This window comes from Mesocricetus auratus, unplaced genomic scaffold, assembly GCF_017639785.1.
Source record: "Mesocricetus auratus isolate SY011 unplaced genomic scaffold, BCM_Maur_2.0 Super-Scaffold_100009, whole genome shotgun sequence".
NCBI classification, from domain to species: Eukaryota; Metazoa; Chordata; class Mammalia; order Rodentia; family Cricetidae; genus Mesocricetus; species Mesocricetus auratus.
Window position 1 is genome coordinate 58,671,326 of NW_024429193.1, and position 19,087 is coordinate 58,690,412.

General features: G+C 45.1%; 1 protein-coding gene across 7 annotated transcripts; it reads right to left on the reverse strand.

Moving 5' to 3' along the window:
* Positions 1 to 372: 372 nt before the first annotated feature.
* On the reverse strand, positions 373 to 17,580 carry Prkab2 (protein kinase AMP-activated non-catalytic subunit beta 2). Of its 7 annotated transcripts, none has more exons than XR_005879404.1 (10): positions 17,179 to 17,328; positions 16,784 to 16,961; positions 13,058 to 13,224; positions 11,885 to 11,978; positions 11,596 to 11,716; positions 9,020 to 9,153; positions 8,317 to 8,385; positions 2,191 to 5,764; positions 1,475 to 1,670; positions 373 to 838 (listed from the first exon to the last, which is right to left on the reverse strand). XR_005879404.1 is itself a non-coding variant. In XM_040752170.1 (9 exons), exons 3-9 carry the CDS (start codon positions 16,934 to 16,936, stop codon positions 5,687 to 5,689), a joined length of 816 nt encoding a protein of 271 aa, XP_040608104.1. In that variant the 5' UTR covers positions 16,937 to 16,961; positions 17,179 to 17,222; positions 17,471 to 17,580; the 3' UTR covers positions 1,815 to 5,686. The 7 variants fall into 7 exon arrangements, 4 of the variants coding, with proteins under 4 accessions (XP_040608104.1, XP_005084283.1, XP_012979281.1 ...); XR_005879403.1 differs by having other exon boundaries at positions 373 to 1,107; XR_005879402.1 differs by having other exon boundaries at positions 373 to 1,670.
* Positions 17,581 to 19,087: the final 1,507 nt, after the last annotated feature.

The following is a 19,087-nucleotide window of genomic DNA, read 5'->3' on the forward strand; positions in this document are numbered from 1 at the left end:
AAATATAAATAATAAGTAAATCTAATATGTCTATATATTTAAAGGAGAGGATAGGAAGACAGGGAAAGGAAGCAGGAAGTGAATATGCATAGAGTTAAAAGTGAAATTGGAAAGAAATGAAATTACCTATTATAGATGATGTAATCAAAAATACAGAAAATCTTAAGGATTAAACACATGTAAATGAATTCAACAAAATGGTAAGACAGAACATTAACAGAAATCAATGTTTTATACTTCAGTAATAAAAAATTAATAAAAGTCTATTATAATAGCATGAAATGAATAAAACATGAGCCCATGAGCCAAAAGGTCTGTAAAACAGAACCAAGAAAATGATGCTGATAGAAATAAATGGAAAGACATCCCATGTTCATGAACAAGATTTATTATTGCCAAGATGCCAACACTCTCCAAGGTAATACACAGATTCAATGCAACCTATCAAATTCCAACTTTTTCTTTTCAGAATCAGAAAACAGTCTTACACTCACATGCAACTTTACAAGGCTCAGAATTGCCATAACAGCATGCTGAGATCAGAAGACAGCAACAGAAGTTGGCTTTCCACGTCCACCATGTAGGTTCTGAGGGCCAAATTTAGGTCACCAAACAGGGTAGCAAGCACCCTAACCTGCTAAGCCATCTCCCCAGTCCAAAGTAATACTATGAAAGAACAGCTCTGGAAGAAAAGAACTAACAAAGCTGGGCGTTGGTGGCGCACACCTTTAATCCCAGCACTCAGGAGGCAGAGGCAGGCAGATCTCTTGTGAGTCCGAGGCCAGCCTGGTCTACAGAATGAGTTCCATGATAGGCTCCAAAGCTACAGAAAGCCTGTCTTGAAAAAACGAACAAAAAAAGAATTAACAACATCCTTGAACCATGTATGTAGTTCCTGTGACCAGGACACGACATTTGGAACATGCTTTCAGAGGCAGAGTCCTGCAGTCTAGTTTGTAGACCATCTCTGAACTGTATGTGTTGTGGTTAACTGTTGAGTTCATGTTCATTAGTGTAGTTTTCTACGCTCTTGAGGGTAGGTTTTCCTCACATATCTGTGTGCTGTCCCTTCCTCATTCTTCCCATGCTGGTCATTGTCATTTTCTCCTTAAGAAAGTTCACTTTAGTAGATCAGAGAAGCCAATTGTCATTTTCTCCTTAAGAAAGTTCACTTTAGTAGATCAGAGAAGCCAATGCTGGGTGTATGTGTGTGTGTATGTGGGGGGGTCAGTTGTTTTAAGAAAATCCAGAGACCCCATACATGTAAACTCCATGAATGGACAGAAGCAAACACTGTATTCTACACATTGCCCTCAACAAGCACATCAGAGGCAGTGCTATCAGACTACAGCATATGATCTATTCTCACAGCAAAGTACATGATCTAGTAGGCAAGTAGAGAGTTCAGGATAGCGGTCCCCAGCCGTTTATTAGAATCACACGTGTGAATCCCACACCTAAGATTTCCACTTACCTAAGTTGGAGGCCGCAGACAGCCACCAATATGCTTAGATTCTCTTTTGGGGGACAAGAATGAGCAGTCAGGGATGACAACATTGGCTTAAGATCTAAGTTCATCCAGTACAGAACAAGAGCTAAACATGCAGTCAGTTTGTAGAAAATGCTGGAAACAAATACTTGAGTTCCTTGCATTCCTGTAGTTGCAAGGCCTGGGATAGAGAAAAGAAAAAAAAAAGGACAAGTGGCAGATGTGTCCTGCGATGATGGCTTCTGCTTTGTCATGACAATTCACATTCCTCAGGTTCTGCTAATACCTTGGCTTCTGATGACATAATCGGCAAATAACTCAGATATTATTGCTGTATAATGTTTTTATTAGACAGTTTTATGGAAAAAACAAGCCCACATTTTTGTTACATTATACAGTTTTCAGGCATGTCACAGTCCAGTGTGAAATACTGAAGCAGCTCTGCATGCCAGCATCAAAGGCCACAAACAGCACCGTTTAAGAGACTCAGGCATATGTAACTGTCTTCAAAGTAAGTCAGCCCTGCTTCACAACTGCTAGAGTGTAAACAACCAACGCCTGCCAATCAAATGTGTCTCAGATAGGTCACTGTACAGAATTTAGGACAAATTCAGAGGGGAAGACGGTCAACAACTGATCCAACTCTTACTGTAGGTGTCCCTTGACTATGTAATTTCTAACGTTTAGTATTTCACACCAACCTTAATGCAAAAGTGTTGTGATACACACAGTTCAAATGAACTCCAACTGATGCTGGAACTAGCAAGTATTTTTCCTGTTAATGAGGCTTGCTCACTTCAGAGCAATAGTGAGAGACACAGCTGAGATCAAGTCCAGGTGAGACTCCAGAGGGAGCAGGTCCTATAAGCAGCAGACTTGAAACTTTTTTCTTCTTTCCTATAATTGAAAAGATTTGGCTTTTTATCCCAAACACTAAGTTCACTGCAGAAGTTAGTTCTTCAGTCTCCAGCTGTGACTGTCATTGAAGGACAGACAAACACCTAGACCTGTAGAGTTCTACAAGAACCTTACTCCTGCCAGGTCTCCTGTTCGTGAGTAACTGGAGTCTTGGTGTTGAGGCTGAGTCATAATAGGAACAAAATACTTATCTGCTCTTATGCCCCAAATCACAAGAAGGCGAGCACAATGTATCTGAGAACAGAGTGAAACACTCACTCACTCACACACACAGGAACTTTTGCATATTGTTTTAAAAGCCCCATCCCCCCACGCCACATCACTTAAGCAGCATGCAGGGAATACTGACACTTTTCAAAAGACATATGTAAGACCCATTAGATCTACAAGAAACCAAAGCCAACAGGAGCGGTCAAGGTTCCTCTCAGAAACCCGGATTCTTCTTTTGTACTTCATACTTAAGAGGCTAGGTGTGTCCTTCAGGGGTGTTGCCTACAGTGGCTAAATCCTACTCAAGTCTAGGCTGACAGGAAGCTAATAACCATACTACGAAAGTTCTTCACACTGCTGAAGTCACAGACCGGTGTCTTAGGTAACGACCGACTCGACACCTTGGTGAACTTGTCTCACTGATAAACGAAGTCAAACGGAATGCAGAGAAAAGGCAGAGAGCAGGTAGGGGCCCAGAGAAGACACCTTGCAGGCTGCTAAGCTTCTGGACAATGAAATCCAAGGACCAGGTTACGTCTGGCTTTAACTGTCTTTTTCTAAAGAGGATGTTTTTCAGTTCCAAGCTACTCGATCCTTCCGTTTCCTAGTGCCGCTCCTCAGTTCACTCACCCCTCCCGTTTCCTCACAACCCTCATCTCCACCACGGGTGTTTAAGAGGCAGCCCTTAGGAGGTAAGGGCTGTTTTTCTCTACCAACTTGACTGCAAAATTCCCATAGGTGAAGAAGTAAATTTTAAAAAGACTAAAATGTTTTGCCTTACTTCCAGATTCTACCCACCTTTTTAGTGTAGAAAACAAGCTGTCCCTTAAAGTAACCAACAGAAAAGCAGTGACTTCCTCTGTCTACTTCAACTGTTCTCTGGCAACAGTGGCAGAGCTCCCCAGGGCCAGGTATCAGCAGGACAGAGGCAGTGCTGGAGTCACCAGGCAGCCCCCCTCACCCCACTCCTTCCACACCGCTAGAATTTCAAGTTTGGCTGGGAATGACCTGAGAACTAGGGACTGTCGCTCCAGATGAGGAGGATCGGGAGGTCACCAGTACCCAAACCCTCTGTCCCCACAGCCACACCTGATTCACAGAGCTTCAGCCCGAGACTGAAGACAGCTTCCCTATTCTTCTACTGCTACACCTGTGGAGCAAAAGCTTACCCATGAGCACACAGATGATCCCATCGCGTATGTTAGCAAGTGCAGATACAACAGAAGCCACTGTGTAACAATGGAGACCCTGAATCCTCCTCCATGGCCCACTGCTAAATGGGCACTGGGAAAACCAAACAAAACCCAACAGCTTTTCAGTAGAACTGGAGCCGCTGAATAGGTTATGATAGGATTAGACCTTAGTTTCCAAAATGGCACACTATCCAGAAAGTTGATTGCACAGTAAAGGTTCTCCACAAAAGAGGGAAGTGGCTTGGGATGGCAGAAGCAGTACTCACCCCACCAACTACCTACCAAGGCATTTAATAAATCTGTATTCTCTGGGAAACATCCCCACACCTTCCTGTTTCACTCTTGTAATCAGAGAGGTCTCAGGATCTCAAGAGGATGGCTGTGCCAATGTAGGGAAGTCAGGAGGTAGCTAAAAACTGACCTGCAGGTCCCTCTCAATGTGGCTGGCTTGTCTTAGCAGACATGAAGTCTCTCAACCATAAACAGCATTTAATGCTTGACTTGCATTTATCTGTAAAACGGAAGTGTCAAAATACTTGGAGAAAATATTTTCTTGAATCCTGAGTGGGTTAAATACTTTTTAGTCAGTGGTAACCAGTGACCCACTACACTGTCAAACATTTTTAAAAGAGGCAAGAGAAAACCCATCTTGTTAATACTTGGTGCAAAGAGCAGTACAGTACATGGTGAGAAACAGCAGGGGTAGTTTCTTACCTCACACATCTTTAAAGGGAAATCTAGAATGTGCATCTATGAGCCTGCATGAACTCAGGTCTAAAGGAGTACTTGGGTAATTAATGGGTAAAAAAGTAGCTGGCCATGCTAACGCAAGACTGTGGAACCCTCTAGACTGGAGAAGAACCTAACAGCCGGTCAGAAGCCCGAGCTGCTTTAATAGCTCCACCTAAAACTGATGCATTCTTTTCTTAATTAAAGACAAACACAGGCACATAAAGCTCTTTCAGGGATGAAAGATACGGAAGGCTCCCTAATTCCACACGACAAACCGCCCGCTCTGATGAAGAACAGCGGGAAACAGGGCCAAGCCCGGTGGAAGCCCGTTAGCATGTACCACACAGCCAATCAATTCACAGGGCCAGACTGAAACACAAAGACAGGGCATTTCTCTGAATACTGAGCCACTGATTTTCTTCAGACGTTAAAACAAGTTGTAGTAGAGTGCACTGAGCCCATGGCACCTCCAGTCTCCAAGGTGAGTCTAATCCCACACACAACTTTGCAAGGGCATTTCTCACCTTACTGGGTCATGTGTGAGATCCGAGGGAAACTATTAAACAGGGTACATAAAATGAGGAGGGCTCTTGATGGGCATCTAGTGTCATATAAAAACACAGCAGACTGTGTCACACCATGAAATAGAGAATCAATCCATGCAAGGAAAGCCACCCTGCAATGAGGCAGCCGGAGCAGGGCAGCAGCCTGGCACTCTGCTGACCCTTTGACTCCAGGGAGCAGTGGCAGGATCTCTGCCTGACAAGGATCCTAGGAGTTCGCTATTCTTTCACTTTAGGAAAAGAAGCTTCTGGTATACTCATTCCTGCGGCCGCAGCCTCCCTCTCAGGCCCTGGCGACTACCCACAGGCAGAGAACCTAGACAGCTGGGCTGGGAGGTTTCCAGTAACCTTCCCCTCATATGCACATATATGGTTTTGGTTGTCTTAAAATAAACTCCATGAACTCATAAAGCTCTCATCTGCAATCAAATGCAAAAGCAGAGCCCCCTACTCAGAGGCTCTGAAACACACAGATCAGCCTCAACACAAATCAGCCTTCCAGTCTCAGAGGAGACCGGGTCAGTTCAAAGGCAAGGGAGATGCTTCTCCAGAATCCTTGGAGGCAACGAGTGATGTCCTCTTCAAATGGGCTTATAGAGCAGCGTGGTGACATACTTCTTCTTGTAGCGATGGGTTGCGCTAAGGACCATCACACTGTCCTGCAGGGGAGAAAAGCACAGACAGCTAGTTCATTATTTGGGTGGCTGCTGGGTCTTCCCAGCCATCAGTCTTTCACAGACTCACTGTCTTGCTCAAATACTCCAGTTAAAGCAATTTAATGGAGGAAAGGGTTATTTTGCTCACAGCTCCGGACTGTAGCCCATCACACCAGGGAAACCAAGGTATCAGGAAATTGAAGCAGCTGACACATTGCACGTTGGTGTTAAGCATGCTTTCTCCCGCTTTACCCAGCTGAGGACACCCTGCCCAACGAATGGCCTGCCCACAATTAAGATAGATCTTCATATACCAATTAATGCATTCAATAATTCCCCATAAGTATACTCAGACTCACACCTCAGGTTGTTATAAATTTTTTCAACTAACTAACACATTTACTTATCAATAGACAGTCTGAAACAAAAGAAAGAGGCTGGCTTTGCTGTTAAATCTTATTCAGTTCCAGTCCAGACTCCTGTTGTGGTACTTGTTGGAAGCCTTGAGGAGTCTATATATGGTCTTATGTCCCGCCGTCCCCTTTAAAACTTCCTCATACAAAGGATAATAGCTCCCCTTAAAGTGGTTCTGATTACAAGATCACTGAAGTATCTGATACACAAAAGGTCATGAAGAAACACTAATTTACAATTTTATTATCCCTTTTCTCATTTCAAATTACAATATTAGGCCTATGCCTAGCAAGGAAAAAAGGTGCTGTTAACCATTCCCAAAACAAAATATTAAATGTAGTAAGAAAGGAAAATGATTCTTCTCAACGCTCATTCCTAAGGCCTGAAGCAGGTTCAACTGCCACTTAACACCAAGGATGAACTCCAAAAGTCTGCCCTCTGTGATCTGGAGAGCACTGTGGGAGTTCCTACCTATCCTTAAAGTACGGAAGCTTCCAGAGACAGCCCATCTGATAGGTCAATTCCCAATGGCCAAACAAGCTGAGAACCCAAGAGGAGCAGAACAAGCAGCACTGTACCTTGGATCACAAGCTACAAGGAAGTACAAGCACCAACTTCCAGGATATATGAGAGCACGGGTGTGCCACACAAGAGATGACCAGGGACACCAACTTCCAGGACGTATGAGCACGGGTGTGCCACACAAGAGATGACCAGGGACACCAACTTCCAGGATGTATGAGCACGGGTGTGCCACACAAGAGATGACCAGGGACACCAACTAACAGCCACAGAGCAGTCACAGGAGGCAAAACTCAACCAGATCTCAAAGAACCCCAAATGTCCAACATAGAGACCAGTGAAGCTAGCTGCCTTCCTTCACCCTGCATTACCTACAAGGACCGTGTCCGGGACCAACACTCTGGCTGGACTGTGCTGAGACACAGTCTGACAGGCAGGGGAAGTCTGCTCCATGAGAGCTGCAGATTTGGAGCAGGTGAAAGACCAGCATCCTGGAGAAGACCTTCGTGGTGACGGACAGGAAAGAGCAGGGGGAGGGGTTAAGAGGATTGAAACACAGTCTGTCTTATACTTACTGGCAATCTGACCTTCTCTGAATCTTAGTTTCTTTATCTATAAGACAGGGGTTAAAAATAATACTTACTTCCCAAAGTCACTATGAAAATGGAATTCAGTATGTTAAAATTTTATATACACCCACACACTCTATTAAAGTCAGCTCTATCAGTGGCCTCCCTGTTCCGTTCTCATCGCACATCTAAGAAACCTGAGCAGCTTCCAGAGAAACGGCTGGGAGGTCCCCAGGTGCCCGCACATAGTCAGACTCAGGGAGACCTCTCAATCTGCTGCTTACCAACAGCTCCATGCAGTTCCCCCGAGGACCGGCTTAGCCAGCCACAGAACTACATACCTTTATGCTAACATTCAAGCCACAAAGACACTAAAGGAACAGAGAAACTCAGGACTCGAGGGCAGGGTGGGAAAGACACAGACGTCTGGTCACACCGACTCCTTATACTAACAAGAGATGGAAACACTTGGTATACACAAGTAGAACATCTCATTGCAGCTGCTCCCACATCTTAGGAAGTCCTGCTGTCTCGCTCAAGCACTTGTTGAAGGAAGCTATACCTGGTTTTCTGCACATGGAATCCAACTACCATGAACTCCAACTTAAGTAAACAGGCGGTGCAAAGGATCCAGCCACCCCCAGACAACGGGAGGCAGAAAGGTCCCCATCACTGACAGCTCAGCAGCCTGAACACAGCCCAGATCCCAAACAAAAGGGGCAGAGGTGGCCCACACCTTTAATCCCAATACTTGAGAGGCAGACTCAGGTGAATCTCAGTGACTTCAAGACCAGTCTGATCTACGAAGCAAGCTCCAGGACAGCCAGAGCTATTACACAGAGAAACCCTGTCTCGGGGAGTGTCAAAGGAGACTGAAGTTTAAAATCACACAGCCTTCAAGGTAAGAAAAGACAGCTCTTCTGTAACTTGACTGTCAGTGTCAACTGCAGCTTTAAAAGTCACAGCAAGCAAGTTACCACTGAAAAGCAAGCATGCGTGGCTCTTACCCTTCCACTCGGGAGGCTGTGGAACGTCGGGGCCACCACTTACCTTAATGGACAGCGCATAGAGATGGTTCAGCATAACATGGTTGGGTTCAGGAAGTAAGGCTGGGTCACACTAGGAGGAAAAACAGCCCCCACCCCCGGCAAATGCGATTAAATGTGGGCAAAACCAAGTTTACTGTTCCTCTGGACTGTTAAGAACTCTAAATAGGTAACACTTTGTCTCCTATGAATCATGCATTCCCAGATCATAAAATCTGGAAAAATCCTAAGTCTAAGGGTGAAATGCTAAGCCCCAACATCTGCTAACTTTCCTTAATAGAATTAAAACAAAAATCTTGCTAACAAGTATAGATGGTTTGGGTGAAAGGGCAGAAATAATATTCCTGGGAATCAACTATCAATAAAGTAAGACAGAGATAAAATTTATTTATATAAAAAGTTGTGAAGTTTTGTGCACTCCCTAGTGAGGGTACTCTTGTCTTGGGATAGAATAGAAGTCACAGTAGACATTGATTCCAGCATAGTCTGGTTCTGATTTTACTAGAAACAGAAACAACTATAAATTCTGCTATTGGTACCTAAAGAGGTCACAGTTCAGTCTTGGGAAAAGGGTTCCACAGTGCTGCTGACATGCACATGGCTTATTTTATTACCCTGACAAAGCTGGGTCCTGATTCCAGCCCCAAGATTCCAGAAGTTTGGCCTAAGATCCCCAGACACTTCAGCAACCTGCTCAGGATACTCACTGAAATATTAGTGTCCTTGTTAAGAATAACTTGGAGTAGGTGAGGGGGCAGGATGGGTGGGGATTTGAATCTCTCCTCAGATCGAAACACATACATCTCTTGACCATAAGGCCCTGGGGGTGAGCTGGATAGGTCTGAAAAATATTCATGCAAACACGAAGGAAAGTTGAAGGATTAGAAATCATGCAGGGGGAAAGCTATTGACAAAGTCATTAATCTTAAATGCAGTATAGGTCCTGGAGCAACAGCCTTCTGACCTACTGGCCTGTAACTGTAAGGGAGCAAAGGAAATGTCTGAGTTGTCCTGAACATGGGGCAGGAAGATTCCCAACAAGGCAATATGATGTAGGAAGTGATGAGAGGCCAGCACCTAGGCTCCAGGAACCCAACTCCATTCGTCAGCCATGTGACCTTGGGCAGACCCCTTTATTATGGTCAGTTTCCTCACCCACAAGATAAAAACCTTCCAATTCACAATGCTTCTGAGAAAATCAAAGTCAGAGTAGAAACGAAGATGCTCTGTGAACTCAGTGTAAAAAGATTAGATTTCATTTTATTTCTACCAAAGAAACAGACAACAATGTTATACATTCTAAGTCTACAATGATTCCAGCAGACAGAACACACTGTAGCTGTAGTCAAGGAAGTGCAGACGGGAGCCATAATAAAATCCCACTTCATACTCAGTGGGATGGCTGCCACTGAAATGGCAAGTACTGGCAACCACGTGGAGAAACCGGAAGCTTCAAACTACAGCTTTCCCGCCACTGGTAGAAATGAACAATAGTACAGCCACTTTGGAAAACAGTATGGCCATCCTCAAACAGTTAAGCTTTGTGACCCAGTAATCACATTACTGGGTTTATCACCTAAGATAAAACATAAGCTCCCCGCCACCCCCCCCAAAAAAAGCCTGACCTTGAGTGTTCTTAAGCAAAACTTCTATGAGCTGCAAGGAGGACACAAAGGTCAACAAGGAATGAACAAGCAAGAAGGAACTGCCATACAGTGGGCTTCTATTCAGCAAACAGAAGCAAAACACTGGTGCATGTTTCAACACCAACGAAAACCCCAGAAGCCCGAGAAGTGAAAGAAGCCACATGGTGCACAGTTATATTTGTATCAACTGTCCAGAACAGGCAAATCCATACGGCAGACACAGGGCAGAGAGGAGAAAGAGATGGGTTTTAAAACTCACTATACTAAAAAAAAAAAAATACATTTTACAATTAAAAAAGATGTGTACTGGAATTCTACTTAAAAATGAAAAGCATTCAGGTTAAATCTACAAACATTAAATGAACTATGTTTTAAAATTTTTAAATTCCAAAGAAAAGATTTTAGTAAGTCTATTTTAATAACTCAAATTTGCTTCAGGAAAGAAGTAGCAACAATGTTGTATTAAATATCCACAAAACACCATTGGGAAATAACACAGGCCAATTTTCTCGTGCTGTCCATTATGCTAAAAAACCCAAATTGGACATTGAAAAGTCATGCACATGACACAACCATTATCTGTATATTCCCAATAAATGGATTCTATGCCTTACATCACTGGATTAGGAAATTGGGTGAACCCAAAAGTGTGCTAGTCTTCCCATTACATAATTATGACTGTCAAATATTCTTTGGTTACTTTGCAGATCATAATATAATCACAGTCCTAGTGGCCTCAGAATTTAAACTGTTTAAGATCACCACCCCTCCAGCCAATAAGAATGCTCACCGTAACTTTCTGAGTTTATATACTGAAAACAATTTTTGTCTAAATTGGTAGTTACTATGCTATGGACAATTAGTCCCTTGTTCTGGAGATTCTGCTATGTGCTCTATTTTAGGCATTATGACAGAGGATCACTGAGGGTCCAAGTCCTGTTGGGAGCTGCTTGCACAATGGTGTGACAAGCAGCAGAGGCAGGCTTTGTATGAAAGAGGCCATATGCTCAGTGCAGAAAGTGTGTAATTTTCTGGGCAGGCACAACTCCATCATACAGTAATGAGATAGTAACTATGGATATGGCTTGCAAAACGTGCCTCTCTACGAGACTGAACAAGCACAGACATAAAGACCTTGGGGAAAGCGGTATTACACGAAACAAAAGTATACAGGACTTGCACCCTGTATATTCAATTCCATGGAGACCAACTATTGGTTTGTTTCTTTCTCTCCTTTTTTCTCTCTCTCCCTCAGCAACAACCATACTTGTAGGCTCTCCTAAAACCATAATTGTCAGCTGAGCTCTCAAACCAGCTGATTCAGGTTAGAAGGCGTAGCCAGTCTTTACAGGTAATATCACCAGATGCTAATGGAAAGTGTGAAATCTTACTGGAAACAACTTTCGAAACCACAAGCTACAGGTGGGTTATATAAAAGCAAAATGGAAAACAGTGTATCAGAGTAAGAAAGGCCGATATTATACTGGGGGATTTGTGTTCCAGTGGGGTATATGGAGTAAGTGATTATAAGATTCCTGAGAAGACATGAAAATACAAAATAAAACAAGAAACCACTTTGGGAAGAAATATGCATTGTAAGAAAGTCAGAGAAAGAGAAAGCAATAGTGCAAAATTACCTCGACAAGATGTCTCAGAGCTTTCCATGGAATCTAACTTTAAAGCATCAAATACTTCAAAATCAGATTTCTTGACATGGATCAAATTATTAATTGTGCCAAGCTGACTGGTAACCACAGGCTGAAACAGTGAATAAAAAAAAATGATTGAATTCCCTTTTCAAACCCATCTTATTCACCCAACCTCCCCTCTACTTTTAGGACTCTACGGAGGGTTGTTTCCTACTGAACCCAGAGGGCAGTAAGTCATGGTAAGGCCACTGAGGCTCCCCTGCAAATCAAGGCTTACCTCTGATGGATCATGAACCCACTGTCCGTCTACAAAGAACTTGTACTGGTGCTCTCCCTCTGGAAGATCCAGGATGGCAACAAAGTCATTATGACTAGGGAAGAAAACAGAAGGTCAAACAGGTCAAGTTCTTTAAAGAAGACAGAGTGGAGAAAGGGGCAATGATGGCACCATAGCAATCACCTTCTATATTCCTAAGCTACTACAGACCTTGTGGCCCTAACCCCTCAACCCCCTGCTAAGAATAAATCCATCCTCTTTTTCTGTATCACTCAAGCCTCACTTGTCAACCTCTCCCAATAACTTCATTCTTAACCAATCTGTGTGCTCACTCGCATGGGGGTATGGGTGTGGGGTGGGGGTGGAGTTGGTGTTGGGGTCGGAGGATTGATTGCCAAAATGTTTTATCTTAGTAAACTGTTTTGTTCCAGCAGGACAGAATCTTGGGGCTGGGGAGATGGGCTCAGTCAGGAAGTGCTCAAGAGCTTGAGGACCTGAGTTTGAATCCTCAGTATCCATATCAAAAGCTGGACTTGGCTATATGTGCCTGTAACTCCAGCTTGGGGAGCAGAGACAGCAGACCTGGAGAAACTGCTGCCAGTAAAGCTAGCTGAAATGGAGAAACTCTGGTTCAGTGAGCTTGTCTCAAGTCAACAAGGTTAGAAGCCACAGAGGAAGATACTCAGCTGTTGCTGTGGCCTCCACATGCACATACATGGGCACACTTGACTGCATGTACATGTATCACATATACATGTACACACACACACACACACACACACACACACACACACACACACAGAACAGAGTCCTCACAAATACAAAAAAGGTAAAAGGTAATATTTCAGAATACTCTTTTCATACTCTGCTGAGCCTTTTCTGGAAAATGACCTAGTACATAAAAGGTCACTCTCACAACCACATAAATCATTCACTGAACTGGCATATACTTAGAATGTCATAATGCATTTGCTTTAATACTGAAATCAAAGTAACAGGAATTAGCTAGTTGCAGACTTCCTCCGGACAAGAAATGACTTGAGAAGCACGGTCCTGAAGAATGCACCCACAATGCTGTTAGAGACTCTCCAGAGGCCTACTTTCTCCCCTGAGAAAGGCAATCAGGTGTCTACTCCTGCACTCTGTAGATTCAGCGGAGACACATGTCCTCACCTCTTAATCAGTGGAATCTTGGTGCTCCAATTGTTGAAGGACCCAGAGATGAAGACCTCCTTGCCCCCTTCAGACCAGCGGATAACGGTGGGCCGGGCCTGCTGAGTGGGCTTCACAGAATCATCCAAGTCCTGCTGCCAGGGTACAAACTCTTTATCCCCAGGGAGCTGTAAGAAGGAGTAGGTCATCCCTAGAATAAATTATGACCCAAGGTTTTTTAAGAGGTAAGTTTCCCAGGGGTATTAAAGGTTCTAGGTTTCAACTAAAGATAGCTACCCTAAATTCAGCAATTAAATCAAGAGTTTTAACAAACTACAGAAAAAAACTAATATAGGGTCTAAAATGGCCAAATGGCTTATATTCCAGCATTGCCTAAATCACAACCTACTGCCCAGTGTACGTACATCATTTTCCTTGCAGAACCTCTGGATCACCCTCAAACAAACAAACAAAACCCTCCAAACCCTTCCTCCAATCTCACTTGTGTGCAGGCAATTAAGATATACTTCTGAGGGCCTCTTAAGAGAAAAAAAAAAACAATGTAAGAAAGCCAAGTATGGTTCTTTAAGAGAAAATCAAGCCAGATACATTTTTTCAGAGGCAAACAGGTCTCAGATTGTCAACTGCTATTAAAGTTATAGATACCAAACTTCCTAAGTAGTTAACGATGCTGTTTTAGCTACTAGGTTATACAACAGAACATTAAGTATTTAAGGGTGGAGATACAGTTCTGGGTAGAGCACTTTCCTACCAACCATGAGGCTGAGAGTTTCATCTCCAGCACCATCATCCATCAATTGACACAAATTCCAAAGCCAGATCACCAATTCGGTGTGGTTGAAAAGGTTATGAGACCTTAGTTGTTAACTAAGGCTGGGTATATACAATTGCCCCAAGATGATGGTTGACATTCTGGAGCTCTGTGAGCACAGGATCAACAGCAGCTTCCTTGAGCAAAAGCAGATCCATTACTAAACGGAGTTCATGAGTTCCTTAGTTTCTTTCCATTGCCATCCTTCAAGAAAAGCATGGGTAAACTGTAGCCAGTGAGCCAGACAGCTTTTTACAAAGTTTCTGTTTGGAAACAGGCCCTCACTTGTTTACCTACCATCTACAACTTTCCAGTGGGTGGTAGACTTGCAGAGCTGTGACACACAGAGTCTAAATTATTTATTATTTGGTCTTTGACAGTTTGATAAGTCCCTACTTTCATTGGCTTCAGTGACTGGAATAAGATAGTATGGCATCAAGTCAAACATTACACACAAGACAGTGAAGGTTAGAGAAAGAAAAGACTAGCTTATTTGGGCTTTTCCCTGCTTTTTCTAAAATGAAAAAATTTATCTTCCATTCTGTCTCCCAATAGTTCTGAAAACCACTGTACAAGTACAAACCAAAGTAAATGGAGAAAGAACATGGAGGTACTTTTACATTATTCAGGAGACTGGGCTAAGCCAAAGCTTTGGCTCCACAGTCTCGGAGCCATGCACTGGGGGCTGACAGCTGCATTAGGCATGTTTACAAAAGCCTAGGAACAACCCCCAGATCCTAATTCCCAAACAGAACCTGGGAACACATTTTTTAAAAGCTTTCAGATAATTATATTGTACTTATATTACAATAAACAAGGAAAACATGTTTTGTTTTGTTTCCTAGGAGGTCAAATTCTCACTGTAGATTGGCAGTGATCCTCCTGCCTCGGTCTCTGAACAGCTGCATGAGCCACTATCATGTCAGCTTTAAAAAACGATCACCTTTTGAGGTATACCCTAAAATGTTAGAAATTCTACTGGTTGGCATCTGTTTCAGAGTTGCGGGTGGGAGAGTGGCTTGGAGCACAGAAAGTCACTCATCCGTGACCTTTCAGATTTCAACCGGGTGGCATATACACGGTTCATTATATCACAGTTCATTATATACACGGTTCATTACACTGTTCCAGTTTATAAATGTGTCAGATTTCCCGTAAGGTTTTAAAAGCAATCTTGGGGGAATCCTAATGTACAAAGAGGACTGAGAAGCTCTGAGTGAGTCTACTAAAAAGCCTGACCTTTAGAGCAAAGATGCCCCCCACCCACCCCACTGTCTCTATCAGCTTCTTTTATGACCAAGGATTTTCAGCTCAGGATTTGAAAGCTCTACACTATTAATACGCCTGGCTTTGGAGCAGAGCCCTTCCACTTATGACATGACATTTCTGTAGTAGCAGCGAATGCAGCAAGACTGTTTACTGGAGTTGAACCATCAGCAAAACTACCAGCAACAGCAGCAAATCCGCAATTCAAATTACAGTCTGAAGATGATTAAGGAAAATCAGAGGGGGATGGGTAGGTGAACTATAAAGTTTTTCATCTTCATGAGATGGCAGAATTGTTGGAACTACTTTTCTCATTTCACAAATAGCAAGAATGTTCCAAAACAGGCCCGAATTCACACAGAGCAACCTGGCTCCTATTCAGGACACCAATTACTGAAGTCACAGTTAGAATGTACCCAAATCCTGAGTCATCCATGTAGGAATGAGCAAAAAATACATGGCCTGTCACCCTGGGTAAGCTTTGGAGAAGAAAATCCAGGCTGAGCACAGAGCCCCGACGATGAGGAAGAAGTCCTAAAGTGGGAAAGAGGGGACAAAGAGGGAACCCCAAGAAACGCACATCTCAATACCTCTCACTTCCCTTACGGGGTCCTCAACCAGGACCCAAGAAAACAAGCCGTGTAGTCCCGATTTCATGCATGGTCAAAGAGGTAAGTGAAACTCTATTTACTATCCTACGCCTTGGTGCACTGGGAAAGGATAAATAAGCGTCAAGAACAACCCTCTCCTCTCCAACCCGACAGCCAGCTTGAGAAACGGAATGTATTTAATGCTGACATTTCTAGAAGTGATTAGGAACATTAGGGTAGCGATCATACTGCTGTCAGCTCCATCTGCCTCTTCTTTTGGGTGAATGAAAATGGGCCTTTGGCTGGAAGTCCTTGGAATTGGTGGCAAAGTCTTTGGGCAGTTGTGGGTGGTTTTGAGCCTCAGGATATATTTTGAAGCCCTATTGGGGGGTGAAGGGAAGTAACTTGCTCTCCCGCAAGGCACAGCCAGGTGTGCAAAAAGCACAAGCACAATCGCCACGCTTATAAAAAAAGAAAAAAGAAAAACTGAAGCCATTATCCAAATGATGCACTGTACTGATCAAGACGAGGCGAAAGACTTCAAGTAACCAAGTGAGAGCCACACAAAGGGGGGACGAGATCGAAGAGGGGGCGCAGGGCACCGGAGAGCGAGCAAAAATGATATCTACACAAAGACATTTTCAGGGAAAAGAAATTCATTTAAATATCTTGAGGCCAACGTGAGAAACGGAGCCCGAATCAGCAGCTCAAACAAGGTATCCTCTTAAGTTTCCCCCCTCGCTCACAACCTATACCGTCCTGCAAGCTCCACAAGAAGGCAGCTTGCACGTAGAACCAAGGATGGGGCGGGCAGGGGACGTCTCTCTGGTACCAGTCCTGAAAGTATGGCCCACAGATCAGTCAGAACAGCTGGAAAACAACTCCGCGCCTCTATCCTAATTGGAGGTAGTGCCTAGGAGGCATCAGTACTCAACATCCCTGTCCGCGGGAAAGCCCTCCAACTAAAAAATAATAATAATAAAAAATAAACCCGTAACCTTTGGGAGTGGGGAGGAAGAACCAAGAAGGGAGAAGCAGCCAGCAGCCCCGTTACCTCACCTTGGAGTCGGGCAGGCTGAAGACGCTGGGGTCGTCAGTGCTCCCCACCATGATCTTGTGCTCCTTGCCCGGGCCATGGCCGCCGCCCTCGGCTCGCGCAGCCTTGGCACCGTGGCGCTCCCCGGACACCCGCTCGCTGGTGGTGTTTCCCATGGCTGCAGCTCGAGTCGGGGGCAACCTGCCGCGGGGAACGACACCGGGCTGGGAACACCCCCGCGGCCGCGTCAGGGGCGTCCCGGCCCCGCCCCTGCGCCCGGGAAAGGGAATCCCCGCCGCAGGAGGCCGCGCCCGGGGTCCCCTCCCTTGTCCACTTCGGGGACGCCTCAGCGGGGGAACCCGCCCGGGAGCCACCTCTGCCCCGCAGCCCCGGCCCCGCACAGCCTCGCGCCGCTCACCTCGGGCGATGCGCTCCGGGATCGCGGGGCCGCACGCACGCCGGCTGCTCGGCGTACAGAGAGAGACCAATAAAGTTATTGAAATTGAAGCCGCTCCCCAAGGCAGCGGCACGGGAGGTTTCCTCCTAAAATGGCTACAAGGCTCGCGACGCGGACCCGCCTCTGTCCCTGGCCCCGCCTACCGGGCCTCTTGTCCCGCCCCCTGCGTGCCAGCCCCGCCCCCTCTCCAGCCCTAGTCGCCTGCCGCTCTAGCCACCGTCGCCGGCCGCCTCTGTGGTGAATGCGTGCGTACCTCCAGTTTAGGGCGGGGCGGAGGGTGGGGTCGGCGTTGGGGCCAGGCTCTCGCGTGGTGGGCGCTAGTATCTGGATAGCCGTTTAGACGCTTCCGGAGCTACGTCTCCCGAAGCAATTTGTCTAGCCATGGGACCCGGGCTCGTTAGAAAAGCCGAATCCGAGGTCTCATGCTCTAGGTACAGAATTAGAATGCACTCTAACAAGATCACATCAAACTGCACGTCAGCGGTAGAGAGCGGTTCCACATTCGAATGGTTTTCATATTCCGCTTACAGCTCTACCGAGCAACCTCTTTTTAATTGTCCCAGGAAGTAATGAAATGAAGAGTGGAACAGAGAATTGACTAGACGCATGAAGTGTGACTGGCAGGTGCTGCAGAAGGCTTACTTATATGCGGTGTCCGACTCATAGTGGTGTTTTCTCTTACTGTGATTAGCTGTGTCGATGCATGCATTCAGCTCGTGATGAAGTTTGGCCAAGGAGGCAACAGAGGAGTTGGGAGCGCGTGGTAGACTGGGAATATACGGTTGGACCAGCAACTGGAGACCAGTAGGCTAGAAAGGGAAGGCAAAGCAGGCTGATGGAGGGCCCAATGGAGTCTAAGATTGATGGGCATTGGGTTATCGGAGTGAGCAGAGAAGATAATAAGTGGCTTTGGAGAGTAGGATGCCTGCCACCGAGATTTCGGGGGCCTTGCAGTTATTAGCACTGGCAGTACCTTGGACAAGATCAAGGGTGTGATTTGGTGAAGTGAAGTGAAGTAGACCATGAAGCCATCAGAGTAAGAAAATCATAGAAGGGCCTGGAGAGATGGCTGAGTGGTTAAGAGCACTGGTTCCTTCAGAAGACCCGCATTTGGTTCCCAGCACTGACAGAGTGGCTCACAACCATCCTTTGGGGTGATCTGACATCTTTTGATGCACATACAAACATGCAGGCAAGACACCCATGTATAGATTTGAACAAATGTTAAAGTCATACAACTGAAAAGTGAGATGACAGAGAGTGTGGGGACACCAGACCTTGTTCAGAGACCCACTACCCCATCAGCCTGGGAGTAGGCAGCTGTAAGACAATGTTTACTAAAAACAATACAATGCCCGGGGCAAAAAGTTCCTGAAAAGGGCTGGCCCACTGGGACTGCCCTGACCTCAACCTTGTCCAAAGACTAACCGCCTCTTCTGATACACCCAGATCAGTTTTTGGTGTCAGAGCAGAACCAGCCAGGGGTAGAGAGAGAGCAGAAGCTTTTCTGGAGGGAGGCCTTTCTTGGGAAGTTTTCTTGAGCCTTTTTGGGTCCTGCTTAAAGTTTTCTTTACATCGTTGAACAAGTCTCTGTGTTGTCCATCCCCGACACCCTCGGACACAGGCTGCACAGTGGACACGGCAAGAGAGGATCTACTTTAACATTCCTTTCTTTCCTCTCTAAAAAGCGTTGATCCTCCATCTCCATCACATGTCCATTTCCACAAAGATGCACTTCTTAGCCTCCCCAGTACGTAGATGGGTGGAGATATTATGTAGAACTTCTGTTAAGTCTTTCTTCATTTCTTTATCCTTGTGTATAGGATGCTCACAGAATAGCTAGAGCTCCAGCAGCCACTTTGAACCATGA

Bases quoted from the DNA above. Each gene is read 5' to 3' on its own strand.
- Prkab2 (XM_040752170.1), bottom strand. From the start codon at position 16,936: ATGGGAAACACCACCAGCGAGCGGGTGTCCGGGGAGCGCCACGGTGCC. The intron at 11,717-11,884 runs GTAAGCCTTGAT...TCACTGTTTCAG, and splicing joins GGGTTCATGATCCATCAGAG to CCTGTGGTTACCAGTCAGCT. The intron at 9,154-11,595 runs GTAATTTTGCAC...AATATTTTTCAG, and splicing joins CTCTGAGACATCTTGTCGAG to ACCTATCCAGCTCACCCCCA.